The 25859-nt window shown below is 39.8% G+C and overlaps 3 protein-coding genes across 5 annotated transcripts in view; 1 reads left to right on the forward strand and 2 right to left on the reverse strand.

Moving 5' to 3' along the window:
- Positions 1-4170: 4170 nt before the first annotated feature.
- The window catches only part of LOC120433546 (immunoglobulin superfamily member 1-like), a 91826-nt gene continuing 70137 nt past the window's right edge, over positions 4171-25859 (reverse strand). Inside the window, exons 9-15 of the mRNA XM_039599840.1 lie at positions 6639-6920; positions 6137-6436; positions 5373-5633; positions 4886-5134; positions 4604-4711; positions 4428-4496; positions 4171-4268 (exon numbers count right to left, since the gene is read on the reverse strand). Of these exons, the coding sequence (XP_039455774.1) occupies positions 4171-4268; positions 4428-4496; positions 4604-4711; positions 4886-5134; positions 5373-5633; positions 6137-6436; positions 6639-6920 (1367 nt within the window). The remainder of the gene's footprint in view (positions 4269-4427; positions 4497-4603; positions 4712-4885; positions 5135-5372; positions 5634-6136; positions 6437-6638; positions 6921-25859) is intronic.
- Positions 13215-16133, forward strand: LOC120439103 (interleukin-8-like). The gene is made up of 2 exons (XM_039609816.1): positions 13215-13685; positions 15008-16133. The coding sequence occupies exons 1-2, from the start codon at positions 13435-13437 to the stop codon at positions 15123-15125; spliced, it is 369 nt and encodes a 122-aa protein (XP_039465750.1). The 5' UTR covers positions 13215-13434; the 3' UTR covers positions 15126-16133.
- Positions 18957-24214, reverse strand: LOC116320317 (tRNA methyltransferase 10 homolog B-like). 3 transcript variants are annotated; one of them, XM_039609815.1, is made up of 9 exons: positions 24165-24214; positions 23769-23915; positions 22525-22633; positions 22288-22418; positions 22024-22176; positions 21710-21788; positions 19857-19882; positions 19615-19738; positions 18957-19530 (listed from the first exon to the last, which is right to left on the reverse strand). In XM_039609815.1, exons 2-9 carry the CDS (start codon positions 23898-23900, stop codon positions 19388-19390), a joined length of 897 nt encoding a protein of 298 aa, XP_039465749.1. In that variant the 5' UTR covers positions 23901-23915; positions 24165-24214; the 3' UTR covers positions 18957-19387. The 3 variants fall into 3 exon arrangements, with proteins under 3 accessions (XP_039465749.1, XP_039465747.1, XP_039465748.1); XM_039609813.1 differs by having other exon boundaries at positions 19815-19882; XM_039609814.1 differs by lacking the exon at positions 24165-24214 and adding an exon at positions 24005-24154 and having other exon boundaries at positions 19815-19882.

Here is a 25859-nt window from a genome sequence, read left to right on the forward strand (position 1 = left end):
TGAACCTATGACTTTTACCCAGCAGTTGAGTTATGATAATAACCCACCATTTTTGAACAGAATCAACTTTTGGAGATTTACTTACCTGGATGATTGAGAATGCATCAAGAAGCTTTTAAAGGATTCATGTCGGTTGATGTTTGAGCTGATAAATGGTAAATCTGAAATCTCTAGATTATTGCATAGTGCCTGTTCTACATCTAGCCATGGCTCATCTAAGAAGATATGTTTTAACCATCCTGAGATGAACTGAAGCCTGTTGGCTAAGAAGTATTATTGAAAGTTAGGCAGATCTAGTCCTCCTTTATCCTTGGTCCTTTGTAGCATTTTTAAGCTAGGATACAAAGGATACCCCTTTGGCGCCAGCTGCAAGGCTGGAGCTGAACAAAACACCCTGATAACGACTGTGTTTAGTCTGTTCCTTCCCATTCCATGCAAGGCCACCTGGGTTGGCTGGAAGACTGTTTACTTAGCCTGGCAGGGCGAAGGACACTGTCTCAGCTGAACTCTGGACACGCACACACATACATATACTGATACTGATAAGCACTCACCGACGCATCACCCTCCCTACCCCGGATCCAACGCCACCTCCAACGCTTACCTCCCCTCTGATGTGGACATCGGGTCAGTTGGAGGCGCAGTCGAAGATTGCAGCGGTCCCAGATCAGATGTACACACTGGAACTCTTTCCCATGTTGCTTGTCTGTGTTTATTGTGCTATGGTGTGTTGATATCTGTGCATTCCTGTATTATCCTTTTGTGTTATACATTCCGATGTTTTTTTCCTCGCTACCTAGCCTGACCTGTCTCCCCAATGTGATGTTTGTGTATTGTATGTACGGTCGGCAAGGTCTGTCATCTCGGTTGCGGGCAAAAGACCTGCAACTACAAATAAAGGCTATCTCATCTCATCATCTCATCTCAAGCTGATGCACAGGGGTTTATCTTTCCAAAGGAACTTAGAAATATATGAATCCAGAGATCTGAACCAATCTTGTGATGGTTTCTTTGGGATCATTGAAAATAAATCATTCATTTTTGGCAAGACCATCATTTTTATAGCGGTTACCCTTCCGATGAGTGATATGGGTAGAGAATTCTGTTTTTTACACTCCTGCGCAGTTGGCGTGGAGCACCTATAATTGTGTTGTACATGTACAATGACCATAAAGGGCTATTCTATTCTGTTGTGTCCACAGCAGCACCCTCTCCTGGAGCACCATTCACTAACCTGAACCATATCACATGTACTTTTCTAGATTATTAGAGTTTGTTCTTCTTACTATGACCTATACATACTATGTTTTTAAAATGTATCAGAAGTCTTTTGTTGGGTTTTTTTTCCCCTGCAGTTTTCACTCTTAGCTGTCCAATTCACTAGATTATCTGTCATTCCACATCTTTTTTTTTACCTTATGTCTCCACAGGGCAGACTCAAGGCTGCATTGACTCACTATGCACAAAATCTCAAGGCACAAATCAGTATTACATGAAAGTACGGGCCAGAGCAGTTGCTACTTCCCATTATGTGGATCGCTTTAGTTCATTTTGGAGGGTTGTGAGCTGTTTTAAATGACAATGAGTGCCTTTAAATGAATGCTCTCTTTCAGTGGATTCATGCACAACACTCAACAGCTGTAACATGTACTCTCAGTCTGATACACAACAACAACACACTTTATTTATGTCACACTTTTATTAACATCTCCGGCCGTCTGCTGCGCTGCTGTGCTGACCAGCTAGCAGGTGTGTTCACTTCCATCTTCAACGAGTCCCTGGCGAAGTCTATGGTCCCCACATGCTTCAAAAGATCCACCATCATCCCGGTGCCCAAGAACAGCAAACCCTCATACCTGAACGATTACCGGCCAGTTGCACTGACCTCGGTAGTAATGAAGGTGTTTGAGAGGCTGCTGAAGAACATCATCTCCTCCTCCATCCCAGACACCACAGATCCGCTCCAGTTCGCCTAGCGACCCAACAGATCCACTGAGGACGCCATCGCCCACGTCCTGCACACCACCCTCAGCCACGTGGACAAGAAACAGGGTAACTATGTGAGAATGCTGTTTGTTGATTACAGTTCAGCGTTTAACACAATAGTGCCCAGCAGACTGTTCACAAAGCTCAGGGATCTGGGACTCAACAGCCGTCTGTGTGCATGGGTGTTGGACTTCCTCACCGGCAGAACTCAGGTGGTGAGGGTGGGTAGATGTGTCTCTAACAGCATCACCATCAACACAGGAGCACCACAGGGATGCGTCCTCTCGCCACTGCTCTACTCCCTCTACACTTCAGACTGTGTGGCCACCCACGGCTCCAACACCATTGTGAAGTTTGCTGATGACACAGTGGTGTTGGGCGCCATCTCCAACAACGATGAGGTGGCCTACATAGACGAAGTGAAGAATCTGGCATCATGGTGCCAGGAAAACCACCTCCAGCTGAACGTCGGCAAGACCAAGGAGCTGGTGGTGGACTTCAGAAGGAGTCAGCATAGAGACTACAAGCCCATTATCATCAATGGAGCTCCAGTGGAGAGGGTGCAGTCCTTCAAGTATCTTGGTGTCCACATCTCCTCAGACCTGACATGGTCTGCCCACATTCAGGTCCAGACCAAAAAGGCTAGGCAGCACCTGTACCATCTCTGAACTCTGAGGAAGTTCAGGGTCTCTCCAAAGATCCTCAGGATTTTCTATACAGGCGCTGTGGAGAGCATCCTCACACAGAACATCACATCATGGTTTGGGAACAGCTGTGTTAAGGACCAAAAAGCTCTCCAGAGAGTGATCCGTACAGCAGAATGCTGCTGCAGGATTGCTCTACCCCCGCTTCAGGACACCTACACCAGGAGATGCCGGACTAGAGCAGCGCAGATACTGAAGCACCCGTCCCGTCCTGGAAACAACTGTTCCAACTTCTGCAATCCGGTAGAACGTTCCGCATCATCCGGGCAAGGACAGAGAGACTCAAGAGGAGCTTCTATCCCCAAGCCATCCGGGCCCTAAACACACACACACACCCGCCCTCTCACATCATCTATGATTGACTGAGACAGGATTGTCTTCCAGACACTCTAAACCCAGGCACAATGTGCATTTCAAATTCCTTTAATTTTAAATATGTTTATATTGTCTATTCTGTAAAATAGTCAGATTGCCTATTCTTATTTAATTCACTTGATGTACAGAATTCACCTGCTTGCTGCTGCTACTGCACATTCACCTAATGTATATACTATATATAATGTTCTTCCTCTACCCTCCCCCCCTTTTGCACATGTCGAGGAGCGTGTGAGGTTACATTTCACTGTGTGTTATACTTGTATAACATGCATGTGACAAATAAAGAACCTTGAACCTTGAAGTTACAAAGTGCTTCAAAGAAAGAAATTTATAATGTATTAAAAATCAAAGAAATTGTTTAGAAGATAAAAACAGATCTACAGCACATTAAAGTCCATTAAAATTATTATCTAATGGGAGAGAAACAAGTGAAACACACTGAGTGATTCTTTCTGAAGGAAATAGAAACTCAGAATTCAAAATCTTCTCCTTTTCCCTCAAAGTCACTTCAACTTTTAAGGGACATTACAGAGAAAAACAGCTAAAGAGCTGCTGTTAAGATTTGCGCGAGGTCAAATGTAAGGGAGAATGACACATGAGCAGTGAGATTTAAAGACTGTGGAATGAAAGCTGATTGGGCTGAACAGACTGGCAGAAAGATCATTGGACAAGACCAGTGATGTCACATTGAGCTTGACAGCATGAGAAAGTGGAAGTGATGTGAAGCAGACACATGTGATTACAGATCTTCCTGTTTGAACTTACAAGCTTCTGTTTAGCTTCATGTTAGAGCTGAGGCTGAATTTGGATTGACATCACTGTAGTCAGAGCTCTCCTCTGGGTCACCACGTTGCCCTGTTGAGGTGATCAAATGAAAGCATTACAAAACAAACTCCCTCTGTTTAGTCCACAAATGCATTTATTATCAGTGAGAATAATTACCAATGTATATTTTGCATTTCAAATCTCACATTTTGTGCACTCACTTGTCTTGTTAAGGACTTTGAGCTGAATCACAGATGTGACATTGGTGTAATCACCTTCTGCTGGACCTGAAATAATAATCTGATTGACTTTCAAATCAAACACAGTTATTGTATAATCATTCAGCTTCCACAAGCTCTATATTAATGAAATTGTATACTTTACCATTTTCAGGGTTTTCAGATCTTCTGAGTTTCTCATACACAGAACGAACACCTGCAGGTCAGAGAAAATCAGTCACCTCATGTCTGTGATACTAATTTAAACACAACTATTCTTGCAAATAACATTTATATTAAAAGCTGCAGCAGATGTAATAAGTACAGTCTTGTTGCAAATAGCATCAGAATATGTGAAACTACATGAAAAACTAACCATGAAGAAGAGAGGAGTACACGTGCTGCTGACCTTCATCCTGATTGAGCGTCTGCTCGTTAGCAGCACCTTTATTAAAAATGTAAAATAAGACTTTTGCTTTTACATGGACCTCATGATGTATTTGTGTCTTTGAATGATAAAGAGTTTGTAGTAAGTAAAGGAAAAGGTCTCACTGTTGGTCGTTCTGCAGCGATACAACAAGAGCAGGAGAATAATAATGAGAGAGACTCCACAAACCAGTCCAACCATCAACCTCACAGGAGATGAAGAGCTGTCAGCTCCTGACACAGTTACATCAAACATTAATTAATTATTGATAAACTATAATTATATAAATAAATACTTTTATGAAATGGAGCAAAGTGACTGTGAGACTTAAATCAGACAATCTAATGTTCCTTCTCAGTCATTAGACATGTTTAGAAAAATCCATCGCATGTTTTGATGCTGCTCACCTTTAACTGACATCCAGCTCTGTGCTGACTCTCTTCCTGAGTACTGACACTTGTAGAAACCTTCATCAGACTTTGACACTGCAGAGATCTTCAGCTCCCCTCGGTGATCATTTTGAATAAGTTTGTCATTGTGATAGAAAAACACATTGGAAAGTATTTTTTGTGTTCTCAAACTGCAGCTCAGACTAACAGAAGCTCCCTCAGTCACAGGATGAACAGGACTCACCAGGATAGGACCATTACCATCATCTGTGACACAATCACACACAATTGTTTCAGTCACATCAGCTGGTGCACACTTTTAGAAAAAGCTGACAAACAATAATAAGAACAGATTGTACAAATGTTTTTCATCATGAAGATCTGATCTTGTATATTCAAACCTGTGTGTTTTGAATGAATTACTTCACATTCAGCAAAACTGGGACAAATGTTCATGTGACATCTAAATCATGAAAATCCAAGAAGTAAATGTATAATAACATACTCTGTACAGTGATGTTGACTGCACTGCTGAACTCTCCTGATCCAGACTCACACCAGTACACTGCAGTATCTGACTCTGATGTGTTGATGTTACATGTGGATCCAGTCATTCTCCTACAGTCAGAGTACAGTCGGCCGTCCTCAGAGAACTTCCTCACTCTCCACTCAGTGAAGTTTCCCTCACAGGTCAGTGAGACAGAGTCAGAGGTGAAGTGTTGCACTCTGTCAGGACTCACTGTGAGAGACGCTGCTGAATGAACATCTGGAAACAACATGCAGTGAAGAGACAAAGCTCACAGATGTTAGGATTCAAAATATCACAGTAAAAATACTACTTTATCTTCTGAAGATCAGTGCAAATATTTTAATTAGCGTATTTGGTCAGTCAATCAGTGTTTACACATTACAAAATCTCATAGTTGTTAAAGCAACAATAACTTTATACATACAATAATACAACATTGAATGAAGTCACTTGCACTGAACCATCTGGGTCTCTCAGTAATAATCTCGGGCATCATTAGAAGCTACTTGAAGTTTCTGTAAACCTGCTTTCCTGTAGTTTGTCCACAGTGTGCTGTACACAGAGGTGTACAGTATGCGCTACACAAGTCTTCACACTATCTGAACGCACTAAACTTGTGTAAGAGGGTGTTTGCTTGTGTTTACATCATTCAGCCAAATGTCTTCATCATCTGTCATGTGATCTGTAATAAGATGTCCAACATATGTGACCTTATTACAGATCAAAGATTACAAACTGACCTGCAGACCAGACAAACTTTGGTTGACTGTGATCAGTGTGATACTCTGAGTCTCCTCTTCCAGCTCTGCACACATATCCTGCTGTGTGTGTCTGTCCATGAATGATGTAGGAGTCCTGTGCAGTCCCACTGCCATCAGGTAGCAGCTCATAACTGGAGGATTTCTCTGATAGATCAGGAACAGCTTTATACCAGTAGAAGCTCCATCCTGCAGACGGATGTTCAACCTCACAGTTCAGAGTTACTGAGGCTCCAGGACTCAGCCATGATGGAGACACAGTGAGGACAGGACGGGGTTTATCTGTTCAACAAAGATTTTCTCTCAATGTTTCGTCTCTTAACTCTGAATTCAATGTCACTAAAATGTTGACTCACAAATATTTATGATGAACTTTAAGAGTGAGACTATCTAAACATGTCAAATATCTCAACATGTACTAATAAAAACACATTTTTACAAACTGTTTCTATTTCCAGGTTAAATGAACTATGACTCTACTTACTGTCAGAAACTGTCAGTGTGACTGAATCACTCCACTCTGTTGTTTTATGCTGTGAACTTTTCATTCTGCCCTTACAGCGATAGTTTCCACTGTTGGATGATGAAGCAGATCTAATCCTGAATTCATTTTGATTTGCAGCTTTTATCATGCTGTTTGTTTCCCACTCATAATCCCACTCAGTGTCTCCTCCATGGATCTCACATCTGACAGTGATCGTCTCTCCTCTGTATATCTCAGACCAGTTTGGATGCAGAGTCACAACAGGCCTGTTTGAGGCTGTTACTGTTCAAGAAAGTACAATAAAAACACATTATTATGAGGTTTAGCCATCATCTTATGTAGTGCGTTGTAGGAAGTTAAATTTAAACTTACCAATAGTGTCAATCCTGACTGACTGGCTCAACTCTGAGTAGTAACTTCCTCTTTTTCCTATGCAGCTGTAGAGTCCTCCCTGTGAGACTCTAATTTGGTCATTTGACAGAAAAAATCCATCCCGTAGTCTCTCACGTACACCATAATTCTCTTTGTACCAGTAGTATTTCCATCTGGACAATGATGATGGGTTCACAGAACAGGTCAGGGTCACACTGCCCCCTACTGGAACAGCTGTGTTATCAGCGCTGAGTTTGGCCTTTGGTTTATCTGCAGTTCAGTTTAGAACAACAACATAAAAGTAAATGACTGAATCCAAACAATTTAAAGAGTTCAGCATGAAGCAAAACAAAAGAGTCATGTCAAAAGTGACTCCATTTATTTTAAAAATTTACATTTATAAATTGTGGAGGGGAGGGTCCTAAGGGGGATCTCTGGCCACGATGCCTCATTCGCAATGCCAAAAAAGTCGATTCTCTTTATCTGGATGTAGTGTTTTCAGTGAGAGAAATGTGTCTTCATTCATCCAAGTGACTTCTTCAGTCTCAGTTGACAGCAAGTTTTCTCCAACTTTATAGACACTACCTTTGAACGATGACTGAAACTAGCACCGCTGGCTAACAATGGACTGCGAGGTCAGTTTCTTGTACATCAATATACAAATTGTCATGACCATTGATCAACAACGATCATTGATCAATAGTCATGAGTACCATTCACAGAGAGTTGGGGAATGGCTGCAATCACAGCATTGTAAGATGGCGAAAGATGTACCCTTAGGCCCCCTTCTTTATTCAGAAGAAGCGCAAGGCCAGTTACAGACACACTGGTGGTCCTGTGCTGGCCCATGTGTGGATTACCTCTGGCAAACCTGATCTGGGCCACCAAAGGGCCATCATTCTTTGGGGCATGTGGCCACGTGTAAGTTGTGTACAGCCACGGGCCAGTTGCAGACACACTGCTGGCCCTGTGCTGGCCCATATGTCAGCCTAATGTGTACCTTAATCAAGCCATGTGATAACAACATGTGCCGGAACATAATAGTGCAAAAGCAACATGACAAAACTCTGTTCAGACAGTGAATGGACTGTCTCTTTTATAGCACCTTTCTACTCCCCCAGATTACTCAAAGTGCTCTATATAACATGCCACATGCACCCAAATCACACACTTTCTCTGAACTGAGTGCTTCCTAACTACATTCATACTCTTGACATGCAGACTGGAGGAGCCAGGGATTGAATCAATAACCTTCCGATCAGTAGGTGACCTGCTCTACCTCCTGAGCTACAGCCACCCACTGGCAAAGATGAGTAAACCGTCACTAGGTTTTGGATAAAGTGTACACTAACAAACCTGTCAAATCTGCGTTTGAAACGTTGGCTATAGCAGTATAGTATTGCAACATGGCATTTGGGTCTTCTAACTAAAATAGGAACATAAACAGTGCCATCTTTGCCAGACCTGGCCCACATCTGGTTGACATACACCCTGCCATGACACCAGTCAGTCAGAAGTGCCAGCTTGATGCCGGAAGAGGGGAAGACCTGTTTTCTATGGGCCTGGGCCACATAAACCAAACCACAATCGGGCCAGATATGGCATGCCATCACATAGACATTGCCATCTATGCCAGCCTGGCCCATATCTGGATGACATACGTCTTATCATGCCAGAAGTCAACCAGCAGTGCCGGCTTGATACCAGATCAGGGCCAGACCTGCCTGCTATGTGGGTATGCTTTATTAAAAAGGAAAGTTTTAAGGCTAATCTTAAAAGTAGAGATAGTGTCTGTCTCCTGCATCCAAACTTTGAGCTGGTTCCACAGAAAATGAGCTGAAGGCTCTGCCTCCCATTCTGCTTTTAAATACTCTAGGAACCACAAATAAACCAGCAGTCTGAGAATGAAGATTTCTATTGGGGTGATTCGGTACTATAAGGTCTTTAAGATAAGGTGGAGCCTGATTATGTGAGAAGACTGGTTTTAGAGTCGATTTTGGATTTAACCGGGAGTCAGTGAAGAGAAGCCAGTATAGGAGAAATGTACTCTTTTTTCTAGTCCCTGTCTGTCTCACTCGCTGCAGCATTTTCATCCACTGAAAGGTTTTAAGGGAGTAATCACCTTGGATTTATCCAAGAAGCCAGTATGGGAGAAGTATGCTCTCTTTTAGTTCTCAAGTTCAGACAACATATATGATACAAATGGGAAGAAAGAAAAATTCCTCACCTCCAGCGTTTCCATGGATGACTGTATTGAGCACTAAAATAATGAAAGAAATCAGATATCATTTAACTGACAATCCGAAGATGCAGCACAACCTTTGATAATGTAGAATTCATTCCAGAGACAGTAAGAGATTTAAGGTTGGGGTGTTTTTGATCTGAAAAAAGCGTTTGACACAATTAACCATGAAATATCATAAAACTGGTTTACATAACAGGCAACAAATGGTAAAGATGGGAGAGTATAAATCAGAATGTTTTTACATTGTTTGTGGAGTCCCACAAGGGCTAGTGTTGGGACCAAAACTATTTGTTATGTATATAAATGATATTTGCAAAAAAAATTTATATTTGTTTTATTTGCTGGTGACACAAATATATTGCACCTAAATCACTTTAGAAATGATTTGATCCATCCAACTGTCAATCCATCCGTTTTCTTCTTCTTTTCAGTGGCTGGGTCATGGGCGCAGCAGCATAAACGGAGAAGCCCAGACCGCCCTCTCCCTAGCCTTATCCTCCAGCTAATCCGGGGGAGCATGGAGGTATTCGCAGGCCAACTGAGAGATGCAATCTCTCCAGTGAGTCCTGGGTCTGCCCCGAGACCTCCTTTCACCAGGAGGAGGCTCTGGGACAGATGTAGATGGCAATAATTGCTGGTGTAAATAAATTATTGCTAAATTGATATAAGACCAAATTCATGGTACCTGCTGAGCAGCGCTCTTATACTTGTGTGACATCTGTGCCCTCAATTTTAATAGCACTTTGGTGTTCACACAGTGACATTAACTATTTAGTTACTATTTACACCCGTACACTCAGCTGCACCAATACACGCATCCAACAGACCACTTTTCACACGGACAAGGAGTGGAGTAGTTGGGTCTTCTCACACCCCCATTGTTAGGGAAGGAAACAATGGGGGTTTCCATTTTGTTACATTTTTGTACACAAAGATGTCAAGATCATCAACACAGAATGGATGACATGTATGAGTAAATGCCACTAGATTTCAAAAATCTGACTCAAAAAAAGATTTCCTCCAAAAATCCATGCCACAAGCTATATCACAGTTAAAATCATCACCAAATCAACAAAAAAAAAGTTGGAAAAAAATGTACAAAAGGGTTAAAGCAGGGATACACTGTCACTGTCACCATTCACACAGAGAACATGTGTATTGTACTCACAGAATAACCCCAGCAAACAGAGCAAAGAGTGCCCCATCCTCACGTCCAGCCCTGCACGCCTCAAAGTGTTTGACTTTGCATTGATAATAAATGCAGAACAAAGAGAAGCTAAAGCCAATTTTTATTCAGCTCCTCCTTCTATCAACTCTCTGTGCTTGCTTCCTTTTTACTCCAACCTCAAGCAGCCCCTATAGCTTTGACCACAGAAGTTGTGTGACATGTTCACATTTCCTGTCCACTGCAAGCATTTAAGCTTCTTTCCTGTTTTGTGTTTCTACCTTTTTCTGTGATATTCAGAGGTGCTCTCTTAGTTAGGTGACACACATTGCAGGTCATAGTTCTGAATAGTTTGATTGTGATCCTGCTGGAATTTTCTTCTTCTTCAGACTAAGAGTCATCTTCTCAGCCCAGCTAGTGTTTTGTGTATTCATAATTATTCATGTTGTCATAGATGTAATCTACACAAAAAAATCTTTGCCACACTCCGCGTATCAGCATTATGAATCAACTCCGAGCACTGTGCTGGACCCTATGTGAACAAATGTGTCTTGGCCTCATTCAAGCATTTTTTCATCTTCCTTTAAAAAGGTTAAACTTGCAGCCTTTTGCTTTTCTATTTTTTCTTCTTATCTTTCTGTAAAAAATGTTATCCAATCACCTTTGCACTGTTTGAGGGTGCTTAAGCCGTTGCCCTGCCTGCCTTGTAAGACATTCAACCTTATTTTTATGTCTTTCATTGTCTTTATAATCTGTCTGTGATGTCAGCTATCAGGGCTAAAGAATATTATCTGGGAGGCTGTGCACATTGAGCTTCATTTATGTTACATCTTTGTAATGTTAGTTGCACTTTTTCAATAAAAAAAACAACAACAACTTTATTAATTTCACTCACAGTAGAACCTTCATCCAAACTAAAATTAAAATCTAGTCTTTGTGGTTTTAGATCTGCAGCATCTCCATCATTGTCCTCCTGTATGAGCATGGCCTCTGCTGTTTTACAGCTATGTTCATTGTACAGCAGTTTAAAAGTAGAGACATTTCATAACAGCCAGGCTCAGTCGACATCTCACTGTGATCTTGTTTCTGTGAACTGGTACACAATTGTTAACTGAACAACACTGACTGTGCGTGTGAGTCCAGCAGACAGGTTGGCGTCACATTGATGTCATGCATGCTTACATGTAAGAGGGATAATTATTGCTATTATTCCATTATGGGCAAAAACACCCCCCAAAAAAGAAGACATCTGTTAACCAGAAGACGTCAGACTCAAACCACAGGCAGAATTTCCTGTTTTCTATGTGACCCAGCCTTTCAGTAGGTAAAAATAAGCCTGTGGGCAAAAAACTGTGGGAAGCATTAGTCTTTCAGACAAAATTAGTCAGAGGCTGCTCAGAAGAACAAATATTTTATTCTGTGATTCTATGTTTTCAGTGTGACCTTTTAATGCCTAAATTGCTTCTTGAATAAAATATAATCACTGTATTCCTTTGTAGGTCCGAATTTATTGGAATTCTGTTTCACGGTTTTATGTTTTACATCCACTACAAACTATACTAAATTCTTCATTTGCAAAGCTTTTCAGGAGATTTGTTCAAAAACACAAACACAGGTCAGTTAGGCAAGGATGATCACACATCACATGGATTTTTCTACCTCTAGAGTTTATTCTTGCTTTGGAAAATATGCAGCTCTGCAGCAGATCTGACCATGTTTATGTTTGATCACATGCTGCCAACAGTAGGATACACCTACCAAAGGGGTGGAGAAAAAGAGGATTACAATCCTGCTGGATTTCAAGCTTCAGACAGATAAGCAGCTGCTGACTAACCAGCCACACATTGTAACAGTGTCTTCTGCCTCTCAGTGATGCCACAGTGATCGCTTGACTTATGGACCTGCGGCGGAGTTTGGGCCCAGACATGGCTAATGACGTCAGACTTCTCTTCTCTCTATTTGAAAGTGTGTTTTGGAATTATTATTTTTGTATTGACTTTAAAAAAAGATCTGAATACTGGACCCACTGAGGGTGCTAAGTTTAATATGCACAAAGAAATTCTGTATAACAAAACAATTGGATTAAAGCTTTAACTAATAGAAAACCTTACTGAGCGTTTTACGGGCCCTTTTTTGTCCATGTGACTTTTCTAAGTGGTGTCACATTTCAGCGTGATCCTGACCTGACTGTTTCACCATGTATTACGGTACGTCTTTCAGTTCTTCAGTGAGAATGGAGAACGTCTTTGTGTGAGTATTTTACAAACAGGAAGATGACTGAAAGAGCAAAAAAAACGGGAAGAGCTTTTCTTTAGAATGTCAAAACACCAACTTGGGAGGCGATGATGAAACGTGCAGTTGGAAAGCTTTCCAGTCACTGAGCTGTAGTTGTGTGTGTGTGTTACACTGACTGCCAAGCGAACTTTGGCACAGCTTGGCTTTTCTTCTTCCCAGCATGAGATTACCATTTCAGTTTCTCTGGAAAATTAAATAGCTGAGGTTGCGTTGGCGGAGTGTAAGAGGCGGGTGTCAGACAAGTATCAAAACTAAAAGCTTCCCCCCGTCTGAGTTTCAATAAAACATCATTATGTAAATTGCATGAGTCATCTTGTTTAGATAGATAGATAGATAGATAGATAGATAGATAGATAGATAGATAGACAGATAGATAGATAGATAGATAGATAGATAGATAGATAGATAGATAGATAGATAGATAGATAGATATAATTTTATTTCGAACATGCAAATATAATTGAAATAACAACAGAAAAAAAATCAAAAAACAAAACTTAAAATTCATCAGGTTTTCATGTATATATCTATGTCTACAGAATGCATGTGCTCGAAAAGGAGTAGGATGAAGTTTACACTTTTCTTGTTCCTACCCCCTTTATTTCAAATTTAAATGCTTACAAATCCATATCCACGTTTAGAACTGCTTTAGAGGTTTTCTTTGGCACTGGAGAATAATACAAGCTCTAAAACACAAACATCACACTGAAAACATTCACATGACCTTTGAAGTAAACGCAAGCTTGATTGATGTCTTCAAGTTTATATCCAAGTTCACAGGAGGTGAGAAAGAAAAGATGAAGCTGTTTGCTGTTAAATGTGTGCTGACGACAGGTATGCCGCCAATCAGCCGTGACTACAACACCCACTGCCGGTGCCTGCAGGTGGAGTCGAGGATCATCCCTCCAGACAACCTGAGGAGCATCAAACTGTTCCCTGAGGGGCCTCACTGCCCAGACACAGAAGTCATGTAAGTCAGCCTGTCACAATCACCCTTTAAATCTAAAAGCTTATTCAAATTAAACATGGAATTCAGTGTCTCACATAAACAATTTAGATTTAGATGCTTTTAAAAAAGGAAATAATTTATAAAAATGTCTTTTTTTGGAACATTTGGTCCCCAATATTTGAAACAATCTTGATTAAGTCTTGTATAAACACTATAAACTGTATATAATCCATGGATTGATTTAAATAAATACAAATAAATACAAAAGGAAACTTATTTGAGCTCGATCTGGCAAATCTCTTACATTTTTGCTTAAAAGTTTAAAAAGTTGTGCCAATTAAGATTTCTGTAAATTATAAATTATGTGCATTTAGTCTACTGTCACTTTTACTCTTTTTTTCCTGATTTAAGGGACATTTGTTGCATCGCTCTTTTAATCCAACTCGATCTTCCAGCCAAACTGGGAGTATCATCGCTCTTAAACACAATTCCAAATGTAACCTTAAAAAATTTTTTACATTTTTGTATCACTTCACAGTGAGTTCACATGAAAACACTGAGGTTTGTCCACGTCAGAGTTTTGGAAATATCTGCGGAGATCAGCTCCACACAGAGTTTGTGTTTTCAGTCAACAGGTTCACTCTCATTTCTCCGATTGCACCATGTCATCTTTAACCCTAGAACACTATCGCTATAAATAGTAACACAATCACTAATGCCGGGTGATATTTACCCGATATAATATAACCAATAAAAAGTAATCAAATATATCAAAATATGACAACACATGACAAATTAGATCTTCTTTAGGTCTTCTTTTACTTTCAACTGTGCCATGTCTAACAAAATGAAAAAAACCCCTCCTAAAACAAAATAATGACTCTGGAAAGCTGGTCTTTGGTCCACCCATGCCTGGGAAATTTGAGACTTCTCTGGTGAAGGCACAGGCTCCTCGACACGCAAACAGCGGCAGGAGAGAGAAATCGTGTAAATGTATTTGCTCGGGTGTAAATCACCCAGCGATAGTGTTCTAGGGTTAATCACCCGAGTGTTCAGTCTCAGTGGCGATTTTAGCGATAGCTGGTTTGATTACTGTAATCTGTAAACTGCACATGGATTTTCACTTGAAATTGTTATAATTCCCTCGACGTTTAATATGATGGTTCTTTTAATTCCTGGTATAGAAAAACTGCCTTGTGATTGCAGTTTGATGATTTTGTGGGGGAAATAATTTAAATAAAGTGAATCAGATGCTGGCTGGCAGATCAAAAGTATCACAGAGAGATTTGCACTGAGGACTACTTACCTTTAAGCATTGACTGACTGTAAATCTCTTTAATCAGAGCTGGACTGGCAAACGGAGCAAAGGTTTGTCTGAACCCTCATTCCACCTGGGTGAAGAAGCTGATCTTCTTTCTGGAGAAACAGCAGTTGGGAAAGGCCTCCAAGAAACGGGCATAAATCCTGCAGTTGTCTCCAACTACCTGACCACTGAGCCATGACTGAAGCCAATATTTAACCCACTTTGGCTTTTTGCTTTTCTTTTTTTTTTGCTACTTTATTTTATTTCTGTATGTAATGTATGGAATAACACTGATTTTTAGAAAAAGAAAAGCTTCCTGTTTTCAGAGTGTTAAAGGGAAAAAAAACACCAGTCAAGTGATTGTATGAGCAGATCTTGCATGTAGCATTAAATATGTAGCACTGCAACACGTAACACTGTACTTCCTTTTTTCTACTTCCTTTGGTGAATCTTCTTGATCAGCAGCAACAAATGATTTAATGCTCAGTAAAGAAACGGTAACACTTTATATTAAGTGCACACTATTAAGCATTAGTTAATGGTTACTTAATTATCTCTACAGCATCTACAAAGTATTTCTCATGATCAGTTAATAGTTTACAAGCACTGCTTTAAACACTTTATTCATGATGAATAAGCTAATGTATGACACTTTTTATTAATTATGTTTTCATGTTCTAAAATTCATTGATTAATCATTTATAAGTCTTCAGGGAAGTTGCTTCCTCTTAAAACAAAGACAGATTATATTTTGTTGTTTTTTTACATGGTGAAATGTGGTGAGAGTCCACCATTGTTATCAGCTTAAAAAAAAAAAAAAAGACAAGTTACATATTCCAGATGATTGGTCAATCGTTTGTAAAAAAAAAACAAACAAACAAACAAACAAAAAAAAAACTGACACACTTGATTTTTGGTTTGTATGTTTTTTATTATTATTTTACTGTTATAAATTCTGTAGTTTTATTTTAATGATCACACATGTGATACACTTTATGTAAAGAGCTACAGGTCACATAGTTTGCATCCAGCCAAGTTCTGTATTACTTCAAATATTGGCTGATTGTTTATGACACTGTTTTTATTTTTGTATCAACATTTGTGTGTCCAATCTGTAAGCATTGTTCTGATGTTTTTGTGACTGGGATCTTAAAAAATACAGTGTGTTCTGGATCTACCGTGTGTGTTGTCATTTATTTTTTGTTACAATGTATTTTAAAAACTTTCACATCTATAAATAGGTTGTAAGGTATATATGGTCCCCACTTTAGATGAGCTCTTTCAAAATACTAACAAGTAGCAAATGGTTTGTAACTTCCTAAATAAGTTTATTAAGGTATTTATGAGTATTTATTGATAATCTATCGAAAAAGAAGTTGGTCGATAGTGAGTTACAGCTTTGGCAGCCTTTAAGTGACAGTTATAAATGTATTGTAAGACATCTGTTAAGATATAGCAGCTGACTGATGTAACCCTGATATTCAGTGTTTATAAAACATCTAATATGAAACTAGTATGTTTAGTACATGTAGAGTTGATAGTATTATGTAGGGTATGTTAACCATCTACTTACCTTTTACCAATGGTTTTGTATACCATTGAACATCCTGAAATGACTGGTTTGTAACTGATGCAGAGTAGTGTTTATAAATGATTAATCAATGAGTTTTAGAACATGAAAACATAATAAAAAGTGTTGTACATTAGCTTATTCATCATGAATAAAGTGTTTAAAGCAGTGCTTGTAAACAATTAACTGATTATGAGAAATACTTTGTAGATGCTGTAGAGATAATTAAGTAACCATTAACTAATGCTTAATAGTGTGCACTTAATATAAAGTGTTACCGAGGAGACACTCAGATCAATGCAGTTATTGCATAATGACAATTAAGTTGTTGCAAAAAAAATAAAAATGTTTAAAAAATAAAATGTGTTTATTGTTTAATCCATGTTTGGCCACATAAAACATCAATATTTTTAACATGTTTATTGTGGTATTTTGTTTAAAATGTCAGCATATTATCACTGAAAAACGTGTGATGTTCTTGATGCAATGACTGCTTCAACTTTCCACATCAACTCTTTTTTTATGCGTGCATCACTGTTGTAGCTGTTTGGCACTCTTAATATCAGATTTTGGAAAACTGCACTTTGAGGAGAAAGATGTGAAAACAGCATTTTACCATTAAAACTCTAAACATGCATTGTTATGTACAGTATATCTAACCAATCGGGGTCATTAGCACCAAATGAAACAAAGTTTAGTTGAAGTGAAAGATTGTGTTGATCCACAAGAAGAGCAATGCACCAAAACCCATTGTTTTATAGGTGTATGATGATTAAACACATTAACATTTACATAATAAACTGCAGATTTGAGAGGACTGCTCATAAATCAAAGGTGAATCCTCAAACCTGATATTTAAAAAAAAAGATTTTGAATGGGATTCAAGTCATATCCTTCTTTCTTCATGATTCCTGCCACCGTAACAACATTCCCAGCTCCAGGTACACTGAAGTATTCCCACAGCGTAACACTCCCACCACCGTGTTTCACTGTGGGGACGGTCTTCTTTGGGTTGTATGCCACTCAATTCTTCTTCCAAACATAAGCAGTGTGGCCAGAGATCCTAGCTTTGTCTCATCTGACCAAAGGACGTATAATCTTTCTCCACGTTGTCCTTAGCACACTCCAGCCTGTCTTGAAGGCATCTCCTCAGTGACTTCGCACTGCATTCTTGTGCAGGGTTTTAGTGATTGTGTTCTTTGAGGCTACACTTGTTTAAGTGATTCATTTGTGTCTTGGCAGTTGCTCTGGCGTGTTTCACAGGTTTTCTTCCCAGAGTCTTTGAAATCTTTCGCTTCCTGCATCTATTATTTAGGCAGACAGAGGGGATTCCCCTAATATAGTGCTGTGAGCACATTAGCCTCAGACCAGCTGTTAAAACCTGTCTGTCTGTTTGTGAGGGGCAGCCAATCAAAAGAAAATCTGTTTTATAAGGATAGATTAACTGAGGGTCTGCACCATGGAGCAGGTGATTCAGGATATTTTGAACCGTAAATCATGCAAAGCTACCCTGGAGCTGGAGATGAGCATCAGAGGTCCATTTTAAATATGTATGATATACAATTTGGGTAATTGTTTTTTAATATTTGTATTTTTTAATTAACTCATCCTATGTTAGCTAGGACAGACTCCGGCCTATTTAACCACTAAAACTATTTTTCTTTTCATAAGTTCTGTTTAATAATAACATGCTTTAGTATTTTTATGCTTTTTTGTAAAACTGTAAATTGAAAGTGCAACAATAATTATATATTAGCATTAAAAGTATAATTTCCAATTAAAGAGCTTGCTCATACTGGTGGACTAAACAGAACCATAAAAATACTGTTAATTAAGGGTAGCTGTGGCATAAACCTTACACTTGATGGTGGTTTGATTCATTTTTTTACGCACTGTAAGTTCTCTGGACTTTAGTACATCAGTAAGACCTGTTAGTGAAACTGCAAAATACTAGTGTAGACAAGATTGACCAAAAGATTAGTGGAAAAACAACAAGAGGACTAAACTTCTAAAAAAAAAGAAGAAGAGGGTTAACTGTGACTTGGTAAAAACAATGAAAATTAAACACTCAGCCTCGCTGTGGTGCGAGTCACATTTCCCTAAAACTAAATTATAGAATTCCTGGAAACAGCACAGCCAATTTTAAAAATATACCCTACCTACTATTTTTACCATTTAATGATAAATCTAACACTGGAGTTCCTGCACAGTTCCTGGATTTTACACTGCGTTTTCTAGTTATATTTAAGTGCCATTTTATTTTACGTCAAAATAAAATACTGATAATAAAAAGACTCAGAAGGCTGTAGTTTGCAATCTGAGACATAAAAATTATTCTGTGTAAGTCTGCCAGGTTGTAAAATTGCAATAAAAAACGTTTCTACTTAATATTATTACAGAAGTAAGATTTATCCCAGAGTTGTTTAAAAAAATCTGTTTATACACATGAAGTTTAAAAATACAGTGTCTACAGAGAGATTCATATAAAGCAAAAGATTTTCAGTACAAAACACTTCACTGTTTGTCCAGTTTAAGAAATGTAATTATCTTTCTATATACATATAAATTATACTCATAATGCTGCCGTTCACAGAAGCTGAAGTTGGAGAATAACAAATAAAGGTACTATGAAGACTCTAGAAAAACAGTAAAAGAGTCACAAATGCTCTTGTGTGTGTTCACTGCAGTCGGTTTAAAGCTAATTAACATCTGTCAGTGTTAAAATGACCGAACACCAGCGCGCTGTCCTCTTTAACCAGGCACAGCTCCCACCAGCAGCATGAAGAGTCTTTCTCTATCAATGTCCTTTCACAGGAGTTTCAGTAGTTGATATGAAATTAAATGAAGTCATTATTCTACGCGATGAGTCTCTGTTGTAGGAGGAGGCGGCGAATCGCTTCCTGCAACCACGTAACCCTTCCCTGGAGGAAACCACATCTGCAGAGCTTCCTTCCAGCTGCCGGTGTCGCAGAAAGTCAACAAGATGTCAAACACTGCGGACACGGGAAAACTTTATTACACAAAGCAGGTGGTAAAGACCTTTAAGTGTCCTCTGGACAAAAAACATATTTGCTTGCCTTGATTCACAGCCAGGATCTTTGAGTGGAAATTCTTCACGTTGTCTTTTTTCACCATGTACTCGTCTATAGGCAGCCTCGCTGTGCGGACGCTCAGCTCTCCGGCTCTGGACAGGCTCAACTTCTGCAGAGGAGAAAAAAAAACCTACTGGATATAATACTTACAGTACTGTGTTAAGATCAGTTTCACAGAAAAATACCTTCTGGATGCTTTCATCCACCAGACCACCGAGGACGTAAACCTTGTCAGCATCCACTGATTCCAACGCTGAAAACACAGGAGGAAAAAAAAAAATACCTTAATGAATGTCAGCAAATTATATAATGTACATAAGCTCACTGGCCACTGTATTAGGTACATCTTCCTAGTACTGGGTTGAATCCTCTCTTCTTCCCTTTTAATTCTTCATGGCACAGATTCAACAAGGTGCTGGAAACATTCCTCAGAGGTTTTGGTCCATATTGACATGAGAGCATCACACAGACGCTGCAGATTTGTCAGCTGCACATCGACAATCTGAATCTCCTTTTCCACCACATCCCAAAGCTGCTCTACTGAGATGTGGGGACTGCAGGGGTCATTTGAGTTCAGCGAACTCATGTTTAAGAAACCAGTTTGAGATGTTTTGAACTTTGTGGACGTGGCCATCAGAGGATGGCACACTGTGGTCATAAAGGGTTGGACGTGGATGGCATCAATGCTCAGGCAGGCTGTGGTGATTAAATGATACTCAGTTTGTACTAAGGGGCTCAAAGTGTGCCAAGAAAATATTCCCCACATTATTACACCATTATTGCACTGCCTTGTATAAACAGTTACAACTTTTTAGACAAGGTAGGATGGATCCATGCTTTCATGTTGTTTATGCCAAATTTTGACCCCACCGTCTGAATGTTGGCAACATTTTCTAATCGTCTTTTGTCCAGTGTAGGTGAGTCTGTGTGAACTGCAGCCTCAGTTTCCTGCTCTGACAGCAGTGGCCCCTGGTGTGGTCTTCTCCTGCTGTAGGCCATCTGCCTTAAGGTTCGATGTGTTTTGGGTTCAGAGATGCACTCCTACATAGCTTGGTTGCAAAGTGATCATCTGATATCAACAGGTCATTTTCACCCAGAGATCTGCCGCTCACTGGATATTTTCTCTGTTTCGGGCCATCCTCTGTAAACCCCAGAGACGGCAGCTTCTGAAATACTCAGACCAGCCTGTCTGACAACAACTGTGCCACCTTCAATGTCACTTCAATCACCGTTCTTCCTCACGCTGATGCTCAGTTTACATTTCAGCAGGTCGTCTTCACCATGTCTGAATTAATAAATGCGCTGAGTTACAGCGATGTGATTGGGTGATTAGATGATTAGATATTTGCGTGACAGAGCAGTTGAACAGGTGTGCCTAATAAAATGGCCACTGAGTGTACATCTTGTGTAATACTTTTGTTTCTCTGTAAATATTTCATATATTTATTTTTAGTGTTTTAATGCTGTTTTCTATTAATCTAATCTTATTAAAGTTCCATATAACGAGAAACTAATTTTGAAAATAACATTAATGAAATGCTAAACAGGAGCGGGACAAGCAGCAGTAAACATGACAGCCAAATGTCGCCACCTGCTGGACCAATAATGCATTTCAAGAGCAAAACAAAGACTTAAATGAAATCTAATCTAATTTAAATCTAATTTTAATTAGATTTATTTGCAGGGTATGTCTGCTCTAATTTAAATTAGATTTAAATCTAATTTAAATTAAATTAGGGGGGATCGTGGCTCAAGAGTTGGGAGTTCGCCTTGTAATCGGAAGGTTGCCGGTTCGAGCCCCGGCTCGCACAGTCTTGGTCGTTGTGTCCTTGGGCAAGACACTTCACCCGTTGCCTACTGGTGGTGGTCAGAGGGCCCGGTGGCGCCAGTGTCCGGCAGCCTCGCCTCTGTCAGTGCGCCCCAGGGTGGCTGTGGCTACAATGTAGCTTGCCATCACCAGTGTGTGAATGGGTGGATGACTGGATATGTAAAGCGCTTTGGGGTCCTTAGGGACTAAGTAAAGCGCTATACAAATACAGACCATTTAATTTAAAGCATCTTTGCTCAGATTTTTTCACACCTTCTTCAGCATCTGGAGTGAGGTAGATAACCGATTCTGGAGGAAACAGGTCCAGACAGCTTTCGTCTGTTATATCCATCTGAACAAAACACACACAGGAAGAAAAATGACAACAATCAGCACCTGCTCATAAAACACTGAGACAATTTCTGGTGAAACATTTTGAGAAAACTAAACTCAAAAGTGTCCTTTAATAAGTGAATTACAGTCCTATAAATGCTCACATGCACATTGTTTTAAAGATTTGCTGAAGGGTTCGTTCACTTAAAATCCTTTTAACTATTAAAACAAACTTATAGACACATATATATCACCGTGTAGTTGAGGAAGCCGTCATTCATTCGCACGCACTCTCTGTAGAGGCGACTGTCCTCTCTCAGGTCTGTCAGAAAAAGATGAAACGGTCGGGTCACCTTCTTATTCGACCCGTAGAGACGCCTCAGCTGGCCTGCCAGTCGGCTTATCTCCTGAAACAACAAAACGTGCACTGCTGGAGGTGAATAAACACCACCTTCTTAAATGAAAGGAGGTTTTTTGTAAGTTGAAAACTTTGTAAGGTTTTTTCATTGTCCACCGACCTTATCAGACATGCAGTCTGTCATACTGAGGTCGACGCAGAGTTTGAGCCCGGTGGACCGAGCCTCAGCTAGACGCTCTTTAGTGATCGCCTTCATGACACGCTTGGTAAACTGATGCTCTGTGCCAGTGCCTGAATATCAAAGAACACACAAAGAAAGGGACAGATGCTGTGATGTCACCAGCTGGAGACTTTCACTTTCAGTTCCTCTGTAAGCTTCTCTTTGTTTGCTCTTTACCTGACTCCAGCTCACGATTCATCTTCCTCCTCAGCTTCTCTTCTTTCCTCCTGCTCTTCTTCGCAGCCACTTGCTTCTCCCAGTGCCGCTGCTTCCTCAGGACATTCCTCTGTTCATTAAACAGACAAATAACTGTGAGCACAGCAATAATCCTCACATGTGTGAAGATATCAGACACACTGTTGGAAAAAAGCTGTTCTTTCAGCTTCTCTCTTTAGGGATTGTCACAGCACATCACTCTGCCTCCATCTCACCCTGTTCCTGTCGTCCTCCTTCACAGCCACCCTCTATATGTCCTCCTTCACTACATCCCTGACTCTTCTCTGAGGTCTTCCTCTTTTCTTCCTGCCTGGCAGCTTCATCTTCAACATCCCTTGTCCAATATATCAACCATCCCTCCTCTACACATGTCTCTAACTTCAACTCTAAACTGCTCAACCTGAGCTGTCCCTCTGATGTCTCTTTATGTTAGTCCCACTGTCTCCAAACCATCATCGCTACCAGACCAGACATCCACTTAAACTACAGGAAAACAGATTTACTTAAAAATGTTGCCATTGTCTTTAATCCTGACATTAATCTGCTGTACATCATCAAATTAAGAGTACAAACACGTAGTCCCACTCCTGGGTGTAGAAATTAAACAGGATCATCCGGTCATCTCAAATCATGTTCACCTCAAACCTTTATTTAGCAGTTTTCACACCTCTGGATAAAAAAGTGTAATTTAAAAGTTAAGTAATTTAGTGATATCTGTAATTAAGATGATGAAGAAAGCCTCAACTGTTTCAAAATGTTAATAATAACATATAAAGCTCTGCATGGCCGAGCCGCTGCCTGTATGGCAGACCTGCTGAGACCTTGATCCTCTGATCGGGGTCTCCTATCTGCTCTCATTTTAAAATCAGAGGCGATCACGCTTTTCAAGCTGTAGCTCCTAAGCACTGGAACAGCCCATCAGTTCAGCAGAATCCATGGGTTGTTTTAACAAGATTGCTGAAAACTCATTTTTATAGGTTTGTTTTTCTTGTCCCATTATTTGGGGATTTCTGTTCCTCTAATGTGTGTGTGGAAGTGTGTATACAGGAACTGTAAGACCATATGTTTGATTATGTGTTTCTATTATGGGCCATGCTGACTGATCCTTAATGTGTGCTTCCATCCAAACTGTGACGGACTGTGAGCCCTTTAAATGTGCTACACTAATAAAGTGACTATCATTAGTATTATCACTGTGCACTTACAGAACAGGGCAGGTCCTCTCTCCCGGGCTTGGGGTCCACAGCATCTGTCTCCACGTCGATGTGAAGCAGATCCATGAGCTCTGGAGTTCCATTCAGCTGCACTTCACTCGTTTCCGGTTTAGTATGAGCCATCCCAGCAGAAATGCCCTGCAAATACACAAAAGAAACTTGACGCTCTTCTTTAAATTTCCACGCATTTCTCATATTCTGTGGTTCATCTTAAGGTAGCTACAGACTTTTAAACAGAGTCAGTCTGTTCGCGTGTGTGTGGAGGCATTTCGGGAATTCCGTGTTTGTGCTGCTGTTTAAACCAAGCTATAAACATATACAGAAATTACTCAACGACACATTAACAGAACATTGCAGGTTCAACAGGAGAGAGAGCAGCGAACATGCCTGAGCCGGGAGATGAGTCGCCTCCAGTTACTGGACATGTGAGCGGCGCAGATGAATGACGTAAGCGTAAACAATATGGAAGAGGCGGGTCAACGTGATAAATAAATTAGGATTAATGCACTGTAAGTCTTTATTGATCGGTCCAGATCAACATAAACCCATTATTTGTTATTTTTTTATGGTTTTATATTATATTTAAAAAACGTGGACAAAAACCAGGATTACTGTCAGACGATAGCTTGCTTTTACACTGTACAGCCAGTAGAGAGCGGTGTCACTTAATATGAAATGAATGCTGAAGGATGGACGGACCCTGCTCTTTCACAGCATTCAAACCAGCACGTTTCTATCATGAGTGTCTGCCTCATACCACAGTCCTTATATTTATCTTGTTTAGCTCCTTATTCTATTATATTCAGACTTTCTTACAGAGGACTCTACTATTTTATTCAAATCTCTATATATTGAGTGCCGTAACCCTTCATTTTGATTTTTCTTGTTATGCTGTTTTATTTTACTGAGCTGTTCTGCTATGTTTAAGCGTTGTTTGCTATAGGTCATGTTTAATGTCGTGGCTCCTGTAATGCAGGACTTTCCCAGGTTTGTGATGAAAACCACCGATCCCAAGATTTTACAATGATGCTGTGTAATAGTTCCAGTAGTTCAGTTTCTTGGGATTGTTAGCCTGCTGGCCTGTCGGTTCCACTCGCAGTTCAGATTATTTAAATCAATGTGCCTGAGGAGGAAATTAGTGGACATGGAGATTACTTTTATTTTTATTGGACAAAAAGAACTGCTAGGACAGAAACGTCTACATTATGCTGCTAACAAAACAGTCTCTTTGCGAGCAGCTGCACAGACAGCATGCTAACACTAATGTTAGTCAAGAAGAATGGTAAGTATGAGAAAATGTGTTTCAAGTCATTTAATGGGGAAACGCAAAAGTAATCTAACGAGTTGTATAACGAATTACTTTCTCCTAGAGTAATTAGGTAATGCATTGCATTACTTTTAAGAGAAGTGTTCTGCGCATTATGTGTAATACATTACTTTTTTACCCCACCATTGATCACAGCACGTCCTAATTAAGCACAAATCCTGCAATTTATGTGTTTCATTACCCGCAGACTCAGTTTACACCTTAGTATGGCTGGTTAATCAAACAAATCTTTTATTGTTGCATCTGTTTACTTGTGGCATGGGGAAGGTTAATGATTTGGCGATTTCCGCGAAGCTGTGGAGTAGCAGAAAACCCACTCTAAACATCAAAATCTTGTTATTGAACATGGAATATGATGAATGTGAGCTTTGCTGAAATATAGGAAGTTACGTGAGTTAAAATTGTTTTTACTTAATTAGCAGTTTAGGCTATTTCTGATTAATGGTGGCTTGTAGTCAAACGTCGACTCTCTCTGCTTGTGTTTACCTTACAGCTGCCACAGACAGATCCAAAGAGACTAGAGACTTTCTGAAAGGACAATGAATAACTCCAAGCTTTTGTTATGAGGAGTACATTTCCATATCTCTGATTAATGTTGTTCTGGCATAAGAAAAGAAAATACAACACACTTGTCAAGGTAGGAATGGGTTTACAGTCCTGTTTGTAGACGGAAGACCAAAACAGGCGCACGCGTGACCTTTGCTAACAAATTGTTTTTATCATAAAAGTTTTTAAAAAAAGAAAGACTTTTAGCA

Source organism: Oreochromis aureus, linkage group 3, assembly GCF_013358895.1.
Source record: "Oreochromis aureus strain Israel breed Guangdong linkage group 3, ZZ_aureus, whole genome shotgun sequence".
Taxonomy (NCBI): domain Eukaryota; kingdom Metazoa; phylum Chordata; class Actinopteri; order Cichliformes; family Cichlidae; genus Oreochromis; species Oreochromis aureus.

What these genes read in the sequence shown, in the direction of transcription:
- LOC120439103 (XM_039609816.1), top strand. Translation starts at nt 13,435, where the DNA reads ATGACCTTTGAAGTAAACGCAAGCTTGATTGATGTCTTCAAGTTTATA. An exon ending in TGCCCAGACACAGAAGTCAT is followed by an intron (nt 13,686 to 15,007) that starts GTAAGTCAGCCT and finishes CTCTTTAATCAG; the next exon opens with AGCTGGACTGGCAAACGGAG.
- LOC116320317 (XM_039609813.1), bottom strand. Translation starts at nt 23,900, where the DNA reads ATGGCTCATACTAAACCGGAAACGAGTGAAGTGCAGCTGAATGGAACT. An exon ending in ACGGCTTCCTCAACTACACG is followed by an intron (nt 21,789 to 22,023) that starts GTGATATATATG and finishes TGTTTTGTTCAG; the next exon opens with ATGGATATAACAGACGAAAG. An exon ending in CACTCCAGATGCTGAAGAAG is followed by an intron (nt 19,883 to 21,709) that starts GTGTGAAAAAAT and finishes CTGTGTTTTCAG; the next exon opens with CGTTGGAATCAGTGGATGCT.